Here is a 25876-nt window from a genome sequence, read left to right as displayed (position 1 = left end):
AGCAAAAAAAAATATCTGTCCCCAGTTCCATGATCATTGCAGGCAAAAAATTTAGATAAGCCAAATCTGCCAAAGCTACAAGACACTTACATTTTTTTGTGATGAAACAAAGTGGTTGTAAATATAAAAGGTTTTACATTCTCTGCTTTAAGGTAAAAATATTTCATTAGTAGCTCCTGTGCAGCCCCCAAATACTTACCCAAGACCAATCTTGATCCAGTGAAGTGCACATCTGCAGCAGCTCTTCTCCCCTCTTCCCACTCTCACAGGATTGGCTGAGAACAGTGGGAGCCACTGACTCCTGCTGCCGTCACTCAAAACCTATGGGCAGAGAGCAAGGGGCTTGGCCGAGTCAGGCTGTGAGTCTGAATAGACACACACACCCTGGCTCAGGCTCAAGCATGCACAAGTGCCCCCAAAGGAAGCGGAATTCTATGGTGGGCCCTGTGCGTGCGGAGGGGGCTGCTGGTAGAGCACCTGAGAAGATTGGAGCTGCTCTGTGCAAAACCAATGCACACAACAGGCAAGTATGACATGTATGTTATGTAAAGCTTTACAATCACTCTAACTATATCTTTGGCAGCATTTTATTTCAGTTGACATATAGCTCTAACGGGCATCTTTTTTGTATGTCAAATGCTTTGCTTAAAAGGCAGTAAAATAAATGAAATATACCATAAAATTAACTGAATTTTGCTGCTCAAAAAATGTCCAGGGAACTTTAAAAATGGTAGAAAATGAGAGGCATGAAATGTATGATAATTTCTGGGAATAAGGAAGTCTTCAGATTTTTTATCTATTGTCAAATGCCACTTCCCTCTGGATCCAACCTTGTGATTAGTTTACAGTTTGTAAATGAACCGCATGAGGAGATGGTTTACCTATGCAGGCATTTCGCAGTTCTGGAGGACTGTAGGAATTTAACAAGGTTAAGAGTTTGTGAGCAAATTCAATTCGTTCCTGCCACTGAATCAGGGCCTGCTTAACATCTGTGAAAACAAAAGAAATCAGAACCTGTGAATACAATACAAACAATCTGGATGTGCTCCCCATGATATATGCAGCTTCACTATGCATATCCTATTTGGATCAATACCCTCCCACACATTATATATAATATTCAGAAGAGTCCTGTCCCACCTTTTCTCTGTAGATAGGGACGTGTGGACTTGAGGACAGACAGGAATATGGACAAAAGCTCCACTAAGTCTCCAGTCACATGGCAGGCTGTAGCTTCATGGTACATCATATGCAAAGTGTTAAAAGACTGTGAATACAAAACAGTTCTAGTTACAATCTTCTTCATTAGAAATAGTAGCATTTACAGAAGAAAAACAAAATATGGAATGTTTATTGTTCTGGTGAAAAATTTTAAATGCTATCATTTCCCATCACCTTCTGTCTCGGTGACAGTGGCTCCACCAGGACACATGCATAGAATATGAGAGGGCTGGCAAAAAGACTGCCCCATTTTTTAAAACTTTTTTTTTTGCCAGAGTATAGATCTATGTTTGTCCCAAGCATGTTAGAATCAACCTACTTTTGACAGACTTACCAGTTCTGCTGGAAGTCCAAGCACCAAGTACATTTCAGTAAAATAATACTTTCTAAGATTCGTTTTGAATATTCCTCCTAATAGATAGTATAGAGGGTGAACACTACCTAGCAGTGACACAGACCACAATAAAAACTTGACAGGAGTCAAGTTCACTCCTTACTCTATCCCAGCTCCCACCAAAAATTCTACACACTTGAATTACAATCCATATGGTGTATCCTATAAATTTTTCAAAATAAACTGGTGCCATGAGTGAGGTTAGCGCATATATTTGGACATTCAAGCAAAGCAACTTCCGTGCACATATCTGTATAAAAATTAAATAAACCTTGTTGGATAACTCGCTATTTTAACCACTGTAGCTCCAAAAGGTTTTACCCCTTTCAAGTCCAGGCCATTTAGCTATTCAGTACTGCACTACTACTTTTTCAGAAAGCAGCACTTTCTTTTGCTAGTATTCGATGACCACTGTTTTTTTTTTGTTTTTTATCATATGAACAAAATAAGACCCAAAATTGTGAAAAAAATATTTTTTTTTACTCTCTGCTATAAAACATACGCAATACAAAAAAAAATGCAATTTCTTCATAAATTTAGGCCAAAATGTATTCTGCTACATATCTTTGGAAAAAAATACTGTGGAAGTTATAGCATCTGCAAACTATAGTAAAATAAATATATATATATTTTTTTAAAATTACTAATGGTTATAAGTGACTTATAATAGGACTGCAACAATGTGGTGGGCAATCTGACACTAGGTGGGAACTAACTACCACTAACAATAATACTATACACGGTCTCTGTACTAATGACACTGGCTGGGAATGGGTTGACATTGTAGGTAATCAAGGTGTTAAGTGTGTGCCTAACAAGTGTTAATTTGTGAAATGTCTGCCGCTTTTTACAAAAAATCTTTGTTTCTTCTCTCTGCTTTGCAGAGAGATCGTTCCCTATGTAGAGAGCCTTGTGTTGACTGTTAGTTGACCAGCACATTCCAGCCATGTATCATTGGCTGTGAGCTGCTCACAAACTCCTGCTGTGTACAGTCACAGCGGGAGTCGAAAGGTGGGGTGCGCACGCCCTGTACCCAGAAGAGGCCAGTGATGTATGGGTACATTGATGTGCCTCTGGGGGCGGGCAGTCCACAAGGGGTTAAGTCTATACTTCGTTTTACAGTTTCGGCACTAACAGCCCGCTCACACCCCTGAGTTGCGGCAATGCATGCTATTGGAGTTTGTGCGCTGCAGTATCATACATTGTGAGTAATACCCCAACACACCTCCAAAATGCATGTGCACTGCAGCACAGTGCCGTATATTGCACATTGTTCTGTGCCGTTCCATCTGGCCTATTTTTATGTGCATTACTGTACAATGCAGCACAATGATACTGAATGGGCTGTTTTATGCACTGTACTGCAAGCCAGCATACACGCTTCAGAGAAAATGGGCCCTAAATGTACATAAGAGAAATGTTAACATTCATAACATGCAAACAATATAGAAAATATCATTAATACCCACCAAAAACATTGCACCTGCATTTCTAGGAATACAAAGGACAACCCACCTCAGTCATTAAGATCAATCCTCTGTTGAATACAACAAGAAGTCTGTCTTCATCGGACTCCAACAATATTCTAAAGGCACTGCAAGATAGGTAAAGCCATGTCAGGTCACATACAAATAGGTTTCTTTCAGACCTCATTTACCTATATATTCCTCATATTTATAAGACTTACATAATTACAATTCAAAGATCATTTCAAGAAAAGAAACTCTTAAGTGGCTATTTAAAAGACGTGAGAAACGAATGTCATCTATTAGGCCCTGTTCACACATACTGCAGTGACCTGTGTTTTACTGTACTGGAAGAATACAGGTCATGGCAAGGACACATTGAACACAACTGTTTTCTGTGTGTCCTGTTCACACCACAATCCAGGCGTCATGTACAGTGCAGTGCGTTAAAATGCTACATGTATGCAACGCACATACATGCACATCAACACAATGCAAATCTATCTAAAAAGAAGCCTTTTATTATTTTGTTCTTTACAGGGGCTAATAGAAAGTGCATAAAAAATGCACGCCAATGCACATCCACTTTTTGAGCATATTCATGCATTTTAATGCATGTGTATGTGTGAACTAGTCATTCTCTGGTAAATGAAAAGAAAGATTGATAAGTTATGGACAACTTTTTTTACTTTTACTGCAATTTTGTTTCAGTGTTATAAATGGCCCCTACACTTTTGTTTCATTGTTATAAATGGCCCCTACACTTTTGTTTCAGTGTTATAAATGGCCCTACACTTTTGTTTCAGTGTTATAAATGGCCCTACACTTGTTTCAGTGTTATAAATGGCCCTACACTTTTGTTTCAGTGTTATAAATGGCCCTACACTTGTTTCAGTGTTATAAATGGCCCTACACTTTTGTTTCAGTGTTATAAATGGCCCTTACACTTTTGTTTCATTGTTATAAATGGCCCCTACACTTTTGTTTCAGTGTTATAAATGGCCCCTACACTTTTGTTTCAGTGTTATAAATGGCCCCTACACTTTTGTTTCAGTGTTATAAATGGCCCTACACTTTTGTTTCAGTGTTATAAATGGCCCTACACTTTTGTAATTAGCAGCATACTGCAAGTGCAGAGCGCCACCTCCTGGAAGTGGAACTACGCTGCATCCAAGCACCACAAACAACACTTTTTATTTCATTTTTAATAGCAAACTCATTTATACATCCATGTCTCCATGCTTTTTGCTTTGAAAAAACACCCCCTTGCATTTCTGACTGTTGCCATCATTAGTAAGGGCAGATGATTCATGTAGAATTTAGCTCAGGCATGCAGGCAGGAGAGGGTGTATATATAACTTCCTATTTATTTACTAATGCTAGTAGCATAAGGATTAAAAATAATCAATGATGAGACAGTGAATTTCTGCTTTAAAAAATGTAATTATTATATTTGTCCAAAAATATTTTTCAAAAACAGTTTAGATGAAAGAAATTTCTCCTCCTCTAGGACACCATATAGGAGTATGTCATTCCGAGGCTGACACTTTAAAAAGGATGCCTAAATTCCTTGACAGGTCCTTTGCATGTGTGTTACTGCACTTATTTTTAAGGTCACACATACACACTATCCTAGCTTAAGCCTGGGTTCACATATATGCTGTGCATTATATCGCATAGGATTCGCACAGGAAGCTCACATGTGATTTGTGTGCAGTGCGATTAGAGCCGTACATTTTGTATGGCTCTAATCACACCGCACCAAAAAGGTGCAGGGCCCTTTTTTGGGACCGCACTAGAAACAGATTGCATGGGCATTCACACCTATGCAATCCAATTCTGCACATTGCTTTGCGTTTTGTGGACCGATGTCGGGGTGCTGTTAACACACACCCGCAGCGGTTTGCATGATCGGGGTGCAATTCTGATGCAGTGCGGAATTCGCACAGAAAACGCTGCAAACGCTTCCACACCGCATCAGTGTGAACCAGGGCTTACAGCACACATGTACTTGGACTATGCAGGGCAAAGTAACAGATTTGTTTTATAACTTGTCCCCCTGCACACACTCATATCCCCCCCCCCGCAACCCAATGTTCAACTGTCAAAATAAAGTGGTGTGGCAACAAAAATACAGTGAACTTGTTGTTTTATTCTATATGGATAAAAGCACAGGTTCACATTAAATGATCAAACAACAAACATACAAAAGGCTGTTACACAAAGAACCACAACAAGGGCCAATCACACTGCATTTGGGAAATATTGGGATATCAACTATGTTATTATGCCTCCTATCATTTTGACATTGTTCACTGTATCTTACCTTATTAAAGTTGTCCAGCAGGAGCGGCCATCCAAACAACGCAAGTAACAGCTTATTGTAGTTTTCTTAAACTGTTTGATATCTTCCAGCTCTTCCTCTCTCATGTCTGGTCTCTGAGCTACAAAGAGCTGCATGAGATTAAACAGCTCTTCTACAGCCTGCACAAGCAAACATAATATTCAATTGCACACTTTCCTTAACATTTTTTCCAAGCTTGCAAAAAATTAGCTCTTAAAACCCAAATGAAAGTTCAGTTTAAATGAGCTAGCCAGCATATTGCAGGAAAAGACCCTCTGGTATCTGTGTGGAAGTGGTGGACTCTGAATCTGATACACCCCTTAGTTACTATAGCTCTTCAGTCAGCTATGCCCATGCTCCATGTCCATTTGAGTGCTCTAGTTCTGACTCAGTAGTGTCAGACAGATCCTCTGCTGACAACTGATTATCCACTTGAAGACCGCCCTGTAGCAGTGTTACTGCTACAGGGCAGTCCTCCTGTGAAAAATCACACATATATACACTTGATTATGCAATTCTGCCTCATGAGGGCACATGTCTCCAAATCACATATATAGGATTTTAAGTAAGTGAAGTTGATTTAGATCCGAGGGGAAGCTCTAAAATGAGGCAAACCTCTGATTTCCTTCATCCAATCATGTGCAAGCAAAAATTATGTTTTTTTATTTTCCTTGCATGTTCCCCTCAGATCTACAGCAACTGCACTTTCAGTGCACAGCCTGTTTGCCTTTAGTAAAACAACCCCATGCAGGGACGTTTAGAAGCAGTAAAAAAATGCCAGATGCCCCCAACAGCAGCGTTAAAAACATCAAATGTGCATGAGGACTTAAAGTGGTTGTAAATCCTTAAATATACCCAGTGAAGTGACTGGCCTCAGGTGATACACAGAGATGAAACAAATCCTCCTACATATGTTGTACCTGTCTAATTACAGCTGTTTTTCCACTACATTCTTTCTAAGTGTAGAATTTACAAAAAAATCTCTCAGCTCTGAAAAGCAGGGGGTGGGGGAGCTGAAGTTACACTCAGCTCTGAGAGCTGATTGGAAGGAAAAGACACAGCCCCCTCCACACAGCACAGAGGAACAGAGCTAAGGCTGCCAATCTGCTAGAGGTCCCTGACCTGTCACCATTTTTCTCTTGGTGTCAGGAAAACTTGTCAGAAGTGACTCATGCTGATAGCAGGGGAATGAGGCAGAAATAACACTTTGTGCTCGGTGTTGAGACAAATACACTCTGTAGAGGGATATGCTTTGTTCATATTCTTTGTCTGAGGTTTACAACCACTTTAAGCAATTTTCTTTCCTTCAACCCATGAAAAAAAAAAAAAAATCATTGGATTTCCCCATCTACACAGTGTTAATGGGAGAATCCCTCCTGCTGCACTACTATATTCTGACAGCAGCAGGTTACCCTGCCTTCAGAAAAGCTGTCAGCTGTAATTGCACAGGAAAAACCCTGACAGGGTGCTTGCACTGAAGCTGACCAACAGATTGACTTCAGTACAACCAGCTTTCCAATAGATGGATCGAAATGTATCTGGTTCCTGCTGAACCAGCTGATTTTCACTCTATCTATGGCCGGCATTAGGCAGATTAATACAGAGATTTAATTCCTGATACTTTATGCTAGCTGCGGAGCAAAAGGTAGGGCACATTAATTAGGGCTAAGGATTGCTACAGATTAAAAAAATAATGCCACCTTAAATACACATTTACTCCAAACACTTCCTTTGAAAGGTTCACTGTGGTCTTTCTGCAGTACTTTGTAAGAGTTTTTTTTAATCAAGGTCAATTAGCTAGTGGATGATTTGTGCACGAAAAGCTCCCTCATGTTCTTAACACTATGACTTTCACAATAATTAACATCAAGCTTTCCTCTCTTACCGCAGGGTACTGACTGGCATGCGGCGTAAGGTTTTTAAAGGCCCACTGAATGTTCTGATGTGAGGCAAGTTGACGGGTGAAGGCAGGAGACTGTTCACAGCACATGCGAAGAATGCCGTAATAAGCTGGCAGCATGCCACGATTGAAGAGCACCACGTCTTGGTCATCATGATCCGCCAAGATATAATTAAAGGCAATATTCTTGGTCACCACAGGATTCTGAACAATAAGGCGCACATTCTCCGGACAGTCAACACAGACATTGTACCAAAAGGAAAGCAGCGCTTGCTTGTTGTGGTTTGTGGCTATGGCTGGCTCAGACAGCTTTGGCTGGAAGAGGTTCCACAGGTCCATGAAATATGTGGAGAACATAAGTTTTTCAGTTTTGGAAATCAAACAATAAGTCATGAAACTAAAATAGGGTACCAGCTTTGTGGTACCATGAACAGCAGCATCAACATAGAGTTTTGCTCTAGAAAGGAGGCCCAAGAGGACATTGTAAACCTGGTGAAGTACCACTGTGGTTTCTGGGCTGAGGGGCAAGTCTCGTGTGGGAATGTGAAGAGAGCGCGTGGATCTAAACATCTGACGAAAGGAGTTGCTTGGAATTAGTGACACCAACAGGTAGGCTGCAGCTGTAACACAACAAAAAGTATTAGTTATCTTCAAAAGATTCAAAGCTTAAACTTGAAAGTCCAGGGAAATTGAGGACCTTATCAGAGTTTTAGATTACCCATAAATACACCCCAACTGACAGCACAATGTAACACTTAGAAGTTCTCGTTATTACATATCCTTTCCTACAATCAGAACAACTTGTTTGAGCAACCTGAGAATTTCCTTTGAAAGAACATCTAAAATAGCATTTTGAAGAAAAAAAAAAAAAAAAAAAGAAGGAGGTGGGTCCCAGTACTATGCGAAGTTGTCTCCCCACACGTTGTTGAAGGAAAGGGGATGAGGACAATATTTTTATATAGTATGGCACATTTCATAATTACACTTTTTCTTACATTTATTGACAGGTTTATATTAACATTTATAAACAGTCGTTCAGCCTAAACTGTGCTGGGTGATTTTCTTAAATTCCAGTTTCAGTTGAAACCAACTAAATAAATTCCAGATCTATTAAAGGAGCAGCTCACCTTATTAGAAAAAAATAACACATTTTTGCAAAAAAAAAAAAAAATGCATTCATTTTTTTTTCCAGCAGGAGTCTGGAAGGCATTGCACCTGTGATTAGTGGATCAGGGGTTCAATGTTAGGCAGCTTTCAGCCCTTACCTTCATACAGGCTGTAAGTGTGAAAGCTACAGTACTTGTGTACGAATTATAAGGGCATTCATAAGTGCTCTTACAGTTCTTTCAGAACTACAAACCACCTGTCACCGTGGCTTACAGTACTTCGTAGGAAACTGAATGAATAAAGCAGACATGTGGGTGGAGCCCTGCACAGTCACACGGTTTTTGAAATGGGGGGGGGGGGGTGTTGGGATTGGGGGGAGAGGTGGCAGAAGCTGGAACATGTTGCACCCTAAATATCAGTGAAACGTAACATGTTTCGAAAGATGAACTTCTCTTTTAAAACAAAAGGTGTGCAGAGTCTTACAGCTATTTTTCATTAGAATGTACCACAGACTGAGTAGAAACGACCTTTCTATGCAGCACAGAAGGACCCTTACACATCGTGTGGTAGCAACAACTCTGCAGTGGTCCAACACACCCTCTGCTGAGTCAGAACCAGAGCTTTCCAATCAGCAGGAAACACAAGCTTTCTGACTGTAGCACTAACTGTCTAAATGTTGGACGCCTGCAGAGAGGGCACTCTTCTACAAAGAGACCAAGGGTCCTTCTCTACAGTATGCTGGCAGTGGTCAGGTTTTTCCATGGTGTGGATGCTTTCTAAAGAAAAAGAAAAAACTTTAAGACACACCTTTTGTTTTGATGCATTTGGAATGTATTTAGTAAATTTAGAATAAAAGTCCAATTGTGATTATGAAAATACTACATCAAAGACAGTGGATAATTGGTGCACTTACATGTTCTCACTCTGGGGTAATTGTGCGCCAACAGGAAACGCTCCACCCAGTTTTCCATATTCTGCAGTACCCAGCTGTGTGCTAACTTGTTTCGAGGAGTTTGCACTGCCAGCCAATCTAAACACTGAGATGGGTTGTACTCAATTACCTGAAAGAATAGCAAAGCAACAAGTAAGAAAGGAGCTGCCTCAACCAGGCCTCCCAAGAATGGAAATCATGCATAGCATAAACTTGTTTACCTCCCATATTCTTTGCAAAATGTAGGATGCAAAAGGAGGCATTCCTGGGGGCCCACCAGAAAACTCCATGATCATGGTCAGCAGTTTGAAGAAAGGATTAGCAGCCTGCAAAAGCCAATATCACATTAGTAGTCAATTTGGTTAAATTACTTTTTACATGGTCTTTGCTTCCTGCATACATGTGATGATTACAATACTGCCAAGAAACCATTCATTTAAAAATTACTATAACAGAAAAGAGACTATGTGTAAAGCCAGGGCAAATATGATGTCACTGTATGAGTTAAGTTGAAAGTTTACAGCGTTTCACTGCATAATTCATGGCTCTTTGATGCATTTATGTGCAAAATTCATCAAGTGTTCGCTAGCTATATTTGGTATTGGACACCATTTCACCATTTACGGCAGCTGTAGACTAAAAGTACTGGTGTCATACACATTAAAGTAGAACTACAGGCAAAATGTATACATAATAATAATTATAACCCATCAGATTTTTTTTTTGCCATCTGTGTCCCATTGCAGATATTTCCCTTCATTTCCTGTCCCATAGCCAAACATGATGTGGGAGGAAATACCTGCAAATTAAGGTAATTCCTTGTGGACTTCCAGGTCACCAGAGCTAGTGTTCCCATTGCAAGATTTCCCCTCTATTACTTTTCTGGGGACAACCCAAAATTTGGGAATTTCATTTACTTTCACATTTAGTGATAATGGTAAACAGGACAAATAGAGAGGGTGAATCTCCCTAACAGAGGCACAGGCAGCACAAAAACTGACAGGGGTTCTAATCCCTCTCTACTCCATCAAAAACTAAAAAAAAAGATTTTGTCTTTAGTCATATTTTAAAGGTAACAGTAAGGCCTCCTTCACATAGAAAATTATCAGCATACACCGGATTCCAGCAGCAAGAATCAGTGGATCTTTGCAGCAGGGATAACAGATATGTGAACATCGGCAACCACTCAGCCTGTACAAAGCAAGGACAGGCTGTTGCTATTCACATGTGTCCGCACAACCGGCGGTTACCTGTGTTTAGGGGTGTGACAATTGTGCGCATAGAGATCTGGACACTGGCAGCCATTTTGCTAGGTCGCAGCCATTTTGATTCTCCCTCCTCCCTTTTGTTTGGAATGTGAGTCTGTAAGTGAACGGGGGTCAAAAGTGCATATCTAAGTATTTATCCACAGCTGGGTGAACTCCAGGGCTGTAAATCCCTAATTAGCCTGGTTCCAGAAGGTCTGCTGGAAAAACCACTTTCCTCTGCCCGGTCGTGAAACAATAACTCAGTTGGACATGACCTGTAGGCCATTAGAGCAGAGTGTGCCATAAAACGTACATTCCACATGAGCAATTTTTCATACAAATTCAGAAACTTCAGCAAGAACTGGACACACATTAATATGAAGTATATATTTGGATAGGTCATTTTAATATGACTCACATGACACCTTACATCCCTATGTAGCGCCTACAAGAGGGTAGAAAACAATTTCTTTTATCCGGAGTGGCAGGATATGCTAAAGTTTGGTATCTGTGCGAGCGGAATAGAATTCCAAATATTAATCTGCCAGTTGCTAGGATGCTACCTGTACCTATTGAAGGTTATTGACCGTAGTATGAACTTGTAAGGGATTTGGTCCTAACCTTGGTCACCGCTTAACACCCATCCTCAAATGGGGTGATTGGCTATTTGTTCTCAGGAGACACCCCTTTAAGATAATAGAAAAAGACTGACAGCCTGGAGAAAAGCTAGCTCTCCCTTTTAACATCAATCAGGAACCATCCTGAGAGCAAAGGCAACCTTTTGCTCGGACGATTGGACTCTGCTCAAACCAAGGACTTTTGCAAGTATTCTGCATTCTGAAACTTCTTTCTTTCTTTTATTTCTCTGTTGTATAACACTGTTCAACAGGTAAAACGTTTTGGGCATAAAATTAGCTAATCTTACATAATTTTGGGGTGCTGAAAACGAAAATGACCCTAAAAAATGTTGATTGGCTCTAGTTTCCATGATATATTCACCCATCTAATGACGTAAGCCATTCAAAATTATGATGCAACTTCAGCTGCATATTGCGCAATTGATACTGGTGACCAATAGAAAATTGCATGTATACTGAGATGATGCAATATTAGCCTTTAATTGCATCACTTCACTGCATAAAAGCTGCAGTATCTGTAGCTGATTGTAGTTCGACAGCGTCTTTACATTTCGTTTTATGCTTATATAGGCTACTCAGTAATGCCTCGAACTTGTGTGAATAAAGCAGATAATTTCTGCTATATCTGCAGTGAAATAACTTTTATCTCACAAAAAAGGAGGATAACAGGAATGATTAAGAAAGCCTACAACTTGTATTTTGGCTGCAAGATAGGAGACCAGGACAAGAGCTGGGCACCACATATATGCTGCAATTCTTGTGGGACGGCACTGGAGCAATGGTTGAATGGAAAAAAAGGCATCTATGCCTTTCGCTGTGCCAATGATTTGGAGAGAGCCAACAGATCATGTTAGTAATTGTTACTTTTGTATGGTGCCTCCAATTGTAAAAGGGCTAAATAAGAAGAAAAAGTTATCTGTGCACTATCCAAATATTCCATCGGCAATACGTCCAGTTCCTCATGGAGAGGGGCTACCAATTCCTAAAGCACCAGAATCCTTCGTGGTTGAGTCAAGTGAGGAAGAACCTGAAGCATGTAGTCACGTGCAGTTGTAAGAGATAGCCCTTTCCTCGAATACAAGAGAAAAGCCAAGAGAAGCAAAACCGACACAAACTGAAGACAAAACTAGTGAGAATCCTAAGTATTAAAATGATTCAACTTAGCTTATGGCTATAATTTTTCTTGGTAATCCTATGCAATATATTATGCCATTTAGGCTTTGTTATGTAGTCAATATCACTTGCTTTATATTTGTGGAAAGACATCTATCTATATAATTATTGTGCATTATGTAGTCATTACGCCTATAGTAGAAAACTTTCCGTTTACAGAAAAACTAGAGCCAATTGACAAATTTCATTGTTCTATTTGAACTCAGAATGTGAAATTCATTAAGAAATGCATCCTTTTGTTTCCAAAACTGGCAAAAAATAAAAATTTGTTGAACAGTGTAATTACTCTCTTTGTATATACATTTGTTACATCTTTTTCTGTAAATATTTTAATTGCACCATTTTGACCTTTTTAGTAATAAATCCTATTTTCTGAAAAGTGTTGAACAGTCTCTAAAGCTTTTAATGCAAACTAAAGAGTCCCTGTCTCTGAAGAGTGCTACTGCATGTGATAATCCTCTGAATACATCTGTCTGTGATGACAGTGTGTTACAGACACTTATACTAATAATATAGTGTTACTGCTAACATTTGTGAGTTTCCTCCTTCTTTGTAAGAAGGTGGTGGTGGCAGTGTGAAGGGTTAATTGCATAATTAACCTGACCCAGTAACAATCGCTCTCAGGCTGCTGGCACATAGATTGTGGTCCTGCGAGCTGGAAAATCTTTGTGCAGGGCGCAGCTGAGAGTGGCATTGTTACGCAAGTCACAGCGCGGTCTGAGATCGGCTGGTCCTTTGGTCACAAGTTGGTGAGAAGGGCTGGGGTCTGACGCCGCGCAACCGTCACAAGCCAGATGTCAGAGCCTGGATCAATATATTTACATCCAGGGAAAATCATCTGTCCCTATCCAAAGGTAACTCCTGCATGTGTGTTTACAGCTGCTGTCAGCTTGCCATACTTTTGCATGAGCAGCAAAGCCACAGCTAAACTAAAATGCAGGTAAGGAAGCTGACAGGCAGAGAATGCCGGGTAACTTTAAAGTGCATCTAAAGGCAGAAGGTTTTTTACCTTAATACAATATCTGCATTAAAGAATGCATGAAGGTAAAAAACCTTCAGCCTTTACAACCACTTTAAGGTAAAAAACCTTCTGTGTTCAGCTACCCTTCCCCCCTCCGCCAGACACCCTTTTACTTACCTGAGCCCAAACTCGATCCAGCACTGTGCCCGAGAGCAGCAGTTCTCTAATCTCTCTCTCCCCCCTCACTGGACATGAAGGCCTTGAATGTCAATCACAGCATGTAAAAAGGAAATGGGGGGCAGGGCCAAGCCAAACCATGTGCAGAGCCCGACTGAGGATCGAGCCTGCACAAGCACCCCACTGCAAGCGGCCTGCTACAGGCGCATTCGTAAGGGTGGGAGGAGCGAGGAGAGCGGGAGAGGAGAGGAGGAGAATTGGGGCTGCGCAACAAACTCACAATATTGCACATAGCTGGTAATGTTGATCTGATATTTTTTAAAAATCCTTTAAAATCAATATAAACACCCCCCCCCCCCCCCCAACATGCCAAAAGATGAAGCGTCAAGCTCAAGGCAAATAAATCTATAACATGGAATATAAGCCTTTCCTTAGTAAGCCTGTATACTTATAAAATTATATCCTTGCATAAGTCTAATTGTGCATGGATCTCTTTAGTTTACAAAATGCGTTGCATACCTCTGGGGTCAGTTTTGCTATAGATGTAAATAGCATCGATGCAATCTAAAAGACAGAAGAAGGGTACAACATTTAAATAAGCAAGACATATGTTGCACTTGTTCAAAATAGTTATTAAAAAATTGGCATCCTGTGTTCAGTAAAGAAAATACCTGCTTTCTTCTGCCAAATAAGGAATTCAGAAAAGTTCAGACCTATAACACTTTATGTGCCTCTACTGCAGCAAGTTTTAATTTAACTTCTTAAGTACCAGTCTGTATTATGAGGCTAATTCTTCAGTCTCCAGTGTTGTAGGTCCTGCAGTACTGTACACAAATTACATTTTAAATAATTTTCTGGAACAGATAGAGCTTGCTTTTTGACTGCTATTTTAACTATATAAATGGAAAGAGACCAGAAAAAAAAAAAAAACGTTAAAATAAAAATGCCAGAGCTCTATGTACATCCCCAAAATCACCTTTTGTGGAAAGTAGATGCCCCAAGATTATCAAATCTTTTCCACAGTTTTTAAAAATTAAGTTGGTGTTGAGAAAGTTAAAACATTGAGCTTGAAAATGGTAACTAGATATACTGAATACAAGTCATACTCAGTGGGAGGAGATGAAGGAGTTAATTTGCAGGACAGTGGGGGCAAAGGGTAATTACAGGTCACAGAAAGGAGATCAGTAGTTTAAGAGTGAAGTAGCAGCAAAAGGGTTAAAATTGGGATTTTTGGTTTATTTGGAAAAATCTTTTTTCCTTTTTTTGGTGTACATCACAGGACACAGAGGAGTTCATAATTAGGACTACCTGGGATGTCTCAAACCACCAGATATGAGGGGGGGGGGGGGCAGCACAGCAACAAGACATGCTCAACACCTTGAAACAGAAAAGGAGGAAACCCACTACAACAAAACCTTTTGCCGAGAGCTGGGGTTCGCAGTGGCATAAACATCTACATGGTAGAACTTGGTATACATGTGAAGCGAAGACCAGGTAGCAGCAGAAGATTGATGCTAAAATTGCCCAGGAAGCACTGACACTCCTGGTAAATTGTACCTGGAAAAGCAGGAACTTTGGCAAGTTAAGGTAGCACAGACACAAGGGATGTGGGCGCACATAGAACAATTTGTGACAACCTGTACAAAGGGTTTAGCCAAGGAATGAAACAAGACAGGTCTCTGTAAGAGCACAACCAAAGCTGAAATAAGTCCCAAAGCCTCCTTTGCTTTTTCATATAGCGGGGACGACCTCACATAGTGGGGAAGCTGCTGTGTTGACAGCGTGGCTCCTACCTGCGAGCTGGGTGGCCAAGCTGACTTGTCACCTTCGCCTTCTTAAAAGTCTTACTAAACCCAGGACCCTGCATTCACTATATCTGGTCTCCCACAGTACACAGAACATGGAAATGCAATTATGTTAGAAAATATAAACTTCTAAATAGTGTATCTTTTCCCATCAGCAGTTAAAGCAGTCTAGCGACTTCTATCAGTGTGCAGCCGAGCACTGGTTAAAGCTTGTAGGAGGAGATTTCATTCGCCTCTCACTGTCCTATGAGATTGCATAACCCGTGATCCTCTGTCTGGACAGTGCTGATTGGTCCGGTGCTAATCACATACACTCTCCAAAAAAAACAACAACTCTCCAGCAGTACACACCAAACTGAGCATGTGCAGAGTGTCCCCAAGGCTGTGTTCTATCAGGAGATGAAATGGGGAACATGGAAGAAGGGGAGGATCAGAGAAGACAGGATCAAACATGCTTTACTGCATATACAGACTGATTTTACTGTTGTGGGTTTAGTAACACTTTAAGAGGTAAAAAGTGTCCTCTTCCCCACAGTAACCTTTTTGATGAAGGCATGCAAGAAGTCCACACAAGCGCTCACCTTTGAAGTGCAGCTTCTCTATTTACTTTCTGCACAGAAGTTCCACTGACCAACACTTGGGCCTTCTCACATGGACAGACAGTGCCCACCTGTGAAAGATGCCTTATTGGGTCTTTGAAGGCATCTACTGAGAAACTCAACACCCCTGGTAAGTCCTCCATGAATTTCCAAATGGTATGACCTTCCAGGTCTGATTCTCTTGAACGGAGCCATGTGCTTCACCCAGACTTGAAGAGCTTGGCAAATCCCCACTGCGGTCACCGCTGGCTGTAAAGCCACTTCTACCAGAAAGTACACCTTAAAGAGGGCTTCTAACATCTTATCTGTGACATCTTTAAAGACCAGGACCTCATCCACTGGAACCATCAGGGTCTTAGGTCTAAGCTAAATATGAAACAGTGGCGTCAACCATAGGATAATCCCTTTTATTTATTTTTAAAATAGAATTTCTCCTCCATGAGGTACTGGTAAGCAATACGCTCACACACTATGACCAATTACAGTGATCAGAAAGTGCAGAGCTGCTTGGATCAGCTCTCCACACAGTACCATGAACAGAGCCCTCCGAGAATGGCTTGGTTCACCAGCATTAACAGGTGGAACAGCTGCCCAAGGGATATTTCTGGAGTGACATTTATGCCCACCATTCTTGCCTTGAGATTTGTATTAAGAAAAAAAATCCTGTTACACTAATTTGTTAGGACTGCTTCCAGGTGAAGGTCACCATCAACATTCAAATCACATTTATTACATGACAGTCTTACACTTACATGTTCAGCAAGACGGTTGTTGTACCGGCAAAGGCTAAAAATCAGGTTGCAAGTTTGACGGATATTAATCCCATCTCGTATATGCTGGAAAAGAAAAGGAAAGCCCTAAAAAAAGAAAAAAAAATATTATTGAAACACAGAACTGCAATTACACATTCAATGGGGTAAAGTAAAGAGGATTTAATAAGCATTTAGCAAAATGACAAACAACTCATCTCATCCATGTTAAAATGCACGTGACTATAAATCAAACAGAACACACAATTACCTTTCCACCTGTTAAAGCTGCCATGTCATTCTGGGACAATGTGAGATGCCTAGAATATGGAGGAAAATGGTAATTAACACCTGCAAAAAATGTCATAACTAGATTATTTTTATTTAACTACTTACAAGTACAATAAAAAAAATACATGCCCCTGAAGGAGAAGAGTCCAAGGGGTCATACCCTGGAGAGACAATGGGGAGTTAATAGCATACAAGAACTGGGGAACATCAGTGGAGATCAGTCCAGACTGTCATTGGGGATAACCAAATTAAATCAAGGTAAAGAAACCCCTAATGGGGGGGGGGGGGGAAGATATAAGAAGCAGGGAAGAACAAGGAGGTTGCCCACAAATGACCGCTAAAACGGAAATGGAAGACATGTTGTGAAATTATAACTTTCCTTACAGAATGATATGGCAAAAATACATAAAGATCTGGGACAAGTTTTGGCCCGAGTGGAAGAAACTGAAGAAAAATTGGACAAACATGCTCAAGCAATAATTGAGTTGAATGGTCAAATGGAAGAAATGCGATGTGAACAAATGAAATTTCTATATAAGATAGAGGACCAGGAGAACAGAAATAGAAGGAAAAATATGAGGATCCGGGGGCTACCTAAAAAAGGCCCAGGGAGAGGACTTGAGAGACTTAATGAATAAGGTGCTTAATGGAAAGACCTACAGTTAGGTCCATATATATATATATATATATATATATATATATATATATATATTTGGACACAGGCACAATTTTCATACTTTTGGCTCTGTATGGCACAGAATAAATTAAAACGAAACAATCCAAATTAATTTGAAGTGCAAATTTTCTGTCACATCATCTATAAACACCAATGACCCAGTCCCACTGGAAGCCATGCATGCCCATGACATCACACTGCCTCCACCATGTTGTACAGATGACGTTGCGTGCTTTGGATCATAAGCTGTTCCAAGCCTTCTCTACACTTTTTTCTTCCCATCATTTTGGTTTCATCCGTCCAAAGAATGCTTTTCCAGAACTGGTCTGGCTTTTTTAGATATTTTTTGGCAAAGTCTAATCTGCCTTTTCTATTCTTCAGGCTTATGAATAGTGGTTTGCACCTTGTGGTGAACCCTCTGTATTTGCTCTCGTGACGTCTTCTCTTGATTGTAGACTATGAGAATAATATGCCCAACTCCTAAAATGCGTCCTTCATTTGTCTGGATGTTGTGAATGGGTTTTTCTTTACCATAGAGAGGATCCTGCGATCATCCACCACTGTAGTCTTCCATGGACGTCTGTGCTTTTTTATGTTGCTGAGCTCATCAGTGCGTTCTTCTTTCCTCAGAATGTACCAAACTGTTGATTTGGCCACTCCTAATGTTGTTGCTATCTCTCTGATTGATATTTTTTGTTTTTGAAGCTTTACAATGGCTTCTTTCACTTGTATGGACAGCTCCTTTGAACGCATGATGTAGGTTCACAGCAATAGATTCCAAATGTAAATACCACACTTCTAATCAACTCCAGGCCTTTTACCTGATTAATTGATGAATAAAGAAGGAGTAGCCCACACCTGGCCATGAAACAGCTTATGATGCAACTGTCCAATTACTTTTGGTCCCTTGAAAAATGGGGGGATGGCTACTCTTAAGAGCTGTAATTCCTAAACCCTTCCTTCAATTTGGATGTACATACCTTCAACTTAAACCTGAGAGTGTGCACTTTCAGCCCATATCCATTATAGAAATATAGCTTGAATATGTATTGGCAAATAGCTGAACGAAAAACCTAAAATTGTGCCTGTGTCCAAATATATATGGACTTAACTGTATACATATATTAGCCATGGCCAAAAATATTGGCACCCCTGCATTTCTGTCAGATAATGTGCAACTTTGCCCAGAAAACCGTTGCAATTACAAATGTTTAGGCGTTCTCATGTAAATTTCTTTAGTTTGTATTGGTAAGACACAAAAAAAATGGAGAAACAAAAAGCCAAATCTGGCACATTCCATGCAAAACTCCTGGACAAATTTATTGGCACCTTTTTAAAATTGTAAGAAATAATTGCATTCCAACTTTGTGATGCTCCTGTAATTAAACTCACCTGCATCAGATAATAGGTGCTGACAAAATAGAAATGATACCGGCAATCAGCTAAACTGGTGAAAAATTGACTCAACCTGTCTGTTGTGTGCCACATGGAGCATGGAGAAGAGAAAGAGCAGCAAACAATTGTCTAAGGAATTGAGAACAAAAATTGTAGACAATCTCAAGGTTACAAGTCCAACTCCGATGATCTTAATGTTCCCGTGTCCACAGTGCACAACATTGTCAAGAAGTTTACAGCCCATGGCATTGTAGCTAATCTCCCTGGACGTGGACGAAAGAGAAAAACTGATCAAAGATTGCAACAAAGGATTGTTCGAATGGTGGCAAAAGAACCTCGATCAACTTCCAGACAAATTCAAGCTGACCTTCAGGCACAGGGCACAACTGAGTCAGCTTGAACTATACGTCGCCATCTGACTGAAAAGGGACGCTTTGGTAGGAGACCCAGGAGGACCCCACTGCTGACACAGAAACATAAAAAAGCCAGATTGCAGTTTGCCAAAATTTACCTGAGGAAGCTAAAATCCTTTTGGGAGAAGTGGACAGACGAAACAAAATAACAGCTTTTTGGTACAGCCCATCATTCTACTGTTTTCAAAAAAAGAAATGAGGCCTTTAAAGAAAAGACTATGCCATTATGAAATCTGAAGGCCTCTAAAGAATTCTGGGGTGCAATGTAGGGCCCAGTGAAAGAAAGTTGGGTCTCCGCCAGAGGTCATGAGTCTAACAGCAGGACAATGACCCAAAGCACATGTCAAAAAGCACTGGAGAGTACTGAACTGGCCAGCAAGGAGTCCTGATCTCAATCCCGTAGAGCACCTATGGAGAGATCTCAAAACCGCAGTTGGGAAAAGGAATCCTTCCAATCTGAGGGACCTGGAGCAGTTGGTGAAAAAAAGAGTGGTTCGAAAATCCAGTAGAGGTGTAAAAAACTCATTGATGGTTACTACAGGAAGTGATGGATTTCAGTTTTTTTTTCCAAGGGGTGTACTACCAAATATTACATTGAGGGTGCCAATAATTTTGTCCAGTCCATGTCTGGGGTTGCACATGTAACGTCTCAGATTTGGCTTTTTGTTTTTCGACTTTGTTGTGTCATACCAATACAAACAAAAGAAATAGACATGAGAATGCCTAAACATTTGCAATTGAAACAATTTTCTGGGTGAAGTGGTGCGTTATATCACAGAAAAGTAAGTGTGTGTGTGTGTGTGTGTGTGTGTGTGTGTGTGTGTGTGTGTGTGTGTGTGTGTCTCTTGAAAAATTTGAATATCGTGCAAAAGTTCATTTATTTCAGTAATGCAACTTAAAAGGTGAAAATAATATATGAGATAGACTCATTACATGCAAAGCAAGATAGTTCAAGCCGTGATTTGTCATAATTGTGATGATTATGGCTTACAGCTCATGAAAACCCCAAATCCACAATCTCAGAAAATTAGAATATTACATGCAATCAATAAAACAAGGATTGTACATAGAACAATATCGGACCTCTGAAAAGTAGAAGCATGCATATGTACTCAGTACTTGGTTTGGGCCTCTTTTGCAGCAATTACTGCCTCAATGCGGCGTAGCATGGAAGCTATCGGCCTGTGGCACTACTGAGGTGTTATGGAAGACCAGGATGCTTCAATAGCGGCCTTCAGCTCTTCACTGTTTGGTCTCATGTCTCATCTTTCTCTTGGCAATGCCCCATAGATTCTCTATGGGGTTCAGGTCTGGCAAATTTGCTGGCCAATCAAGCACAGTAATCCCATGGTCATTGAACCAGGTTTTGGTGCTTTTGGCAGTGTAGGCAAGTGCCAAGTCCTGCTGGAAAATGAAGTCAGCATCCCCATAAAGCTCGTCTACGAAAGGAAGCATGAAATGCGCCAAAATCTCCTGGTAGACAGCTGCATTGACCCTGGACTTAATGACGCACAGTGGACCAACACCAGCAGATGACACGGCTCCCCAAATCAACACAGACTGTGGAAACTTCACACTGGACTTCAAGCATGTTGCAGTGTGTGCCTCTCCATTCTTCCTCCATACTCTGGGTCCTTGGTTTCCAAATGAGATGCAAAAGTTGCTCTCATCAGAAAAAAGGACTTAGGACCACTGAGCAACAGACCGGGTCTGTTTATCCACATAGTTTTCTATTAATTAAAGTTTACTTTTTGAGGCTTTCCCTCCTTATGGATGGTTTGATGGTTTTCTGCACAATTGTCAGGTCAGCAGTCTTTCCCATGATTGTGATTCCTACTGAACCAGACTGAGAGACCATTTAAAGACTCAGGAATCCTTTGCAGGTGTTATGGCTTAATTAGCTGATTAGAGTGGGACACTTTGAGCTGAGAATATTGCACCTTTTCACAATATTCAAATTTTCTGAGATTGTGGATTTGGGGTTTTCATGAGCTGTAAGCCATAATCATCACAATTAAGACATATTACGGCTTGAACTATCTTGCTTTGCATGTAATGAGTCTATCTCATATATTAGTTTCACCTTTTAAGTTGCATTACTGAAATAAATTAACTTTTGCACGATATTCTAATTTTGTGTGTGTGTGTACACATATACACTGTGTATGTATTATGTATGCGTGTGTGTATATATACATACACACACATATATACATACATACACATATATACATACATACACACACATATATACACACATAGTCATGGCCAAAAATGTTGGCTCCCCTGCTTTTCTGTGATATAATGCACCACTTCACCCAGAAAATTGTTGCAATTACAAATCTTTAGGCATTCTCATGTCTATTTCTTTTGTTTGTATATACATACATATACACACGCACAGTACATACAAGCACTGTATTTTATATTTTTGTTTACACTCTTTACTCTTTTTTTTGTTTTGTATTGACTGGAAGTGACATGATGTAACATCCAATCTGACAAACACAAAACTAGTGTTTTTTACTTTGCTGCTATGGAATGGTATGTAGAATGAACAGAAGCACAGGATGTGATGTGCGCTTCAGCTGGTGGTTCCAGCATTCTAGTCGAAAGGGGTCTGCACAAGCTGCTGTCTATAAATAGTGCTGGTAGAGAGGGGTTTAAGAACAACTTTCCCTTTAGTAAGTAACCCCCCCCCCACCCTCCTGAGTGCACCCCACTTGGTTTAATACTTACCTTAATTCCTGTTGCAGATCTGCTCGTTTTGCCCAGCACCGTTTAGCCTTTGCAAAGGAAACATTCTCCCCTTCTTACTGCACAGCCTTATTTATTTCTATGGGTGAGCTAAAACTAACAGAAGCCTCCAGCCATCAACAGAGTAGGGTTTACTTATAGGAATGAATTGGGTAGCAGTACACATGTCCCGCAAGAGGAGGACCTGCTGGTGCTCAGCAGAACTGCGGAGTGAGAACCTGAAAATGGAACAGGGAGGAAACTACCCTATTAAAGGGCCAATCCACTCAAATTTGATATTGTATACATAAGTGGACTTAAACGCTGACATTATTTTACTTACTAGAGTGGTGAGAATCCCAAACAAATTCTGGCCACTACTTCTGTATATAAAAGAAAAACCTAATATGAAGGGTAACACCCCTATAAAACCTGTAGAAGGTAATTAAGTGCCTAAGTCTGTCTTCAGTATGCTAATCATTTTACAAAAAAACATTAAAGAAATCTCTACTGTGCCAATGTCTTGTGCTGATGCCAGTCGGCTACTGGGAACACTTTCATTGGCTGGCACTGAGGCTGGTCATATTTAAATTGTAAATAAATAATAAAGACAAATGCTCAATAGCATGCATTTGAAAATACATGTTCAAACTGCCCATCAAGCCACAACTCTTCTGCAAGGGTGGTGCTACTCTGAACTGCTGGAGTACCCAGTACCATAGTCTACAACAGGTCATCAGCCTACCTTTCAGAACGAGACTGTTCCACCAGGAACGCTATGAGAGCGATCATCTTCTCAAGAGCCGCTGGCCTGTACTTTTCTTCAGCAAGTGACAAAATGTCTTCTTCCTCCTCCTCTTCTCCTTCTTCTTCCTCAGACAACACTTCAACCTGTGGCTAAAAGAATTTATATATTATTTTCAAATGCTTCCAAAGAGGGGCATACCAGAAACAATATAAAAACCACTGAAATGTGCCATAGTCATACAGCTGTTTTTTTTTTGGGCCCTGCACTAATGATACCATATTTCTAGAGGATATATGCTGCACTCTAGATGGCCATGCTAAATATGCATTTGCAAATATGCATTTGCAAAAAAACTTTTTTTTTCAGGCATTTTTGAGCAGATTTGCAAATATATAGGCATTTATTCAGGCATTTTTGCTGTGGCCAATAGAAACATGTGTAGCTGTGTCCTAGACACATACAAAATGAAGACCAAAAACAAGCACATGGCTGCTGTACACAGAAGTACTGTACCTTTCTCCTTGATCTGGGGAGCAGTGTAGCTGTTGGTTCATTACCACTTCCTCCCAGGCTCTAGTGGTTCTTGCCCGGCTCTTATAATGGGATCATATATGCAGGGGTGGCCACAAATGAGAGCAATGAATTTCTCAGCTTTCAGAAGCAGACTCTCTTTTTATTTAATCACAAGATGTGTGTTTATAAGGTGTGGAGTATGCTAGAAAAGGGGCGGGGAGTTGCTGATTGAGCTAAAAATACTTGAAACCCCCCCCCCCCCCCCAAAAAAAAACCAAAAAAACGATCATTTCTTGCTGTTCAGGTGTTTTTCATTCAAGTGTATGGGGACAGAAACACTCAATCTGCCTGAAAAGTAAGATTTTTTTTGAGCGACAGGAATTTTGCTACACATTTTGTTCAAAAGTAAACAGGGGCCACTGAAATGAATGGGATTTTCTTTGTTGATGGCTTCTGAGCGTCAAGCTCAAAAACTCTCAAGTGTGAACAGGGCCTTACTAAAATTGTTTACACTGAAATATTTTAAAATATTACATAATATATTGATGACTAAATTCATCAAAACATTACTAAACCACATCATTTTAAACTGGCCATCCAAAAGAACAGACACAAATTGTGTAAATTACTAGTACAGATAAAAAAAAAAAATATACAGGATTAAATAAATACATATAGCAGTATAATTGGGCTACCTACATTTTCAGGCCCTTTGGTCCCCATGTAAAAATGTACCATGGTTGATATGGCTTGTAGGGACAGCAAAAACTGGCTCTGAAAGAAAAGAATTTTAGTTAAACATTTAACACATTGTAAATAAATATACTACTAAAATATGTATACAGAGATGAATACCTCTTCCTCTCCCATCTTGACAAACTCATAAAGGAAGGCAAAGTACTCAGTCAGATGTTTACTGTGAGGCTTCACACCATGCTCCATGATAGAAAGCAATGTTTTCACAAAGCGAGTAACACAAGAGCGGCTGCCTATGTCCTCCACAGGCCCATCCATGTCATCAGAGCTGAAAATGAATGCAAAATCATTGGTATGTTTTCAATTACAATAAAGATTTACTACCATTGAACCTAAATAGGATTCTCTACATGTTAAATTTTCTACAACGCACAGTAATTATTTAGGCACTTGAAAAATGCTGCACAGCAAGGATGGTTTCATAAAGAATGCAATGAATAGTTTTTTTAAACAACCCACATACATAGACAAAAAGCCTAAATTAAATCAATATTTAATTTAAATCAAACAAAAGTGGGGGCCATATCACTTCTAGGACATTTTGTTCTATGTTTTTGCCAACAATTTTTTTTATGATTTTGACTGTATGTTGGGGCCATTGTCCTACAGAACAAAATTTGAAAGAGATCAAACAGATCCCTGATAGCATCGCATGACTGATATCTGCCTGTACCTTTCACCATTGAAGAGACCAATAAATCTGACCAGATCCTCAACTTTATATGCAGAAACGTAGCCCCAAACCTGCAAAGAACCTTAGCTGTTGCCTGCAGACACTAATCCCTCTTCTATTCCTCAAAGTCATTGGTGAACAAATTGCCTTACATTTTCACCAAATATTTCAAACATTTTGCGTATAAGTGAGTCACTTGGCCTTAGTTCCATGTCGGAGGGATGAACTTTTAGCTGTAAATCTTCCATTAAGACCATTTTAGATCAGACTTCTTCAGACTGTAGATGGGTGTGTACCAAAGTCCCTCTGGTTCCTGCCAAGTGTTATTTAATGGTGCCACAGCACATGTGATTGTGAAAGCATAGTCATCATGATGTGTCTTCCATCTGCTGCGCCTAGTTTCCTTGGACGGCGACTGCATTTTCAGTGCTCAATGTTGTCTTTCTTTGCGGTTCTGCAAAAGTGCTTGGACAGCAGACCTAAAAACACCAGTCTTCCTTGAAATTTCTACCTATGAAAGACCTTGGAGATGCTGTAGGACAACCTCGTGTTGTGTTTCTGTACTCAGTCATAGATTTTGTAAACCTTTTACATTAAACTGTCTTCTCAACTTGTTAGTACAGCGTGGCTTTTCCTCATCAAATTTAGTTTGTCTCCCACAGGCGATTCTGTTTGAGTTAAAGACTGTAAATTGATCTACAAGTAATCTTATTGATCATTACTACCAATGTAGTATTATTGTTTACTCATTCCCTGGGCCATATGCCTGTAAATTCCTTAAAGTGGAACTGAGTACTATGAACCAAAAATGCCATACAATTTATTTTTAATATTCAAAACAAACTCCTCTATCCATCTATGTCTCTGTTTTATATTGCTGAGAAATCATTTTGAAAAACAACTCCTGGCATTTCTGGCAGTGGCCATCTTGAGTAAGGGCAGATGATTCATGTAGCAGTTACT

At 40.1% G+C, this 25876-nt stretch overlaps 1 protein-coding gene across 5 annotated transcripts in view; it reads right to left on the bottom strand.

Moving 5' to 3' along the window:
- The window catches only part of USP34 (ubiquitin specific peptidase 34), a 244271-nt gene that overhangs the window by 25544 nt on the left and 192851 nt on the right, over nt 1–25876 (bottom strand). For 4 of the 5 annotated variants that reach the window (XM_089669184.1, XM_089669187.1, XM_089669186.1 and 1 more), the window contains 13 exons: nt 24340–24508; nt 24184–24258; nt 22969–23120; nt 16984–17032; nt 16716–16820; nt 14079–14123; nt 9585–9689; nt 9346–9493; nt 7311–7945; nt 5408–5565; nt 3131–3209; nt 1141–1267; nt 882–989 (listed from right to left, as the gene is read on the bottom strand). In XM_089669184.1, the coding sequence (XP_089525310.1) occupies nt 882–989; nt 1141–1267; nt 3131–3209; nt 5408–5565; nt 7311–7945; nt 9346–9493; nt 9585–9689; nt 14079–14123; nt 16716–16820; nt 16984–17032; nt 22969–23120; nt 24184–24258; nt 24340–24508 (1955 nt within the window). The remainder of the gene's footprint in view (nt 1–881; nt 990–1140; nt 1268–3130; nt 3210–5407; nt 5566–7310; nt 7946–9345; nt 9494–9584; nt 9690–14078; nt 14124–16715; nt 16821–16983; nt 17033–22968; nt 23121–24183; nt 24259–24339; nt 24509–25876) is intronic. The other variant, XM_089669185.1, reaches the window with a different exon arrangement.

Source organism: Staurois parvus, unplaced genomic scaffold (genome assembly GCF_062004578.1).
Source record: "Staurois parvus isolate SC_StPar_1 unplaced genomic scaffold, SC_StPar_1.0 ptg000070l, whole genome shotgun sequence".
In the NCBI taxonomy this organism is placed as follows: Eukaryota; Metazoa; Chordata; class Amphibia; order Anura; family Ranidae; genus Staurois; species Staurois parvus.
Note: the sequence above shows the minus strand (reverse complement) of the source record. Positions and strands in the feature narration are given on the sequence as shown.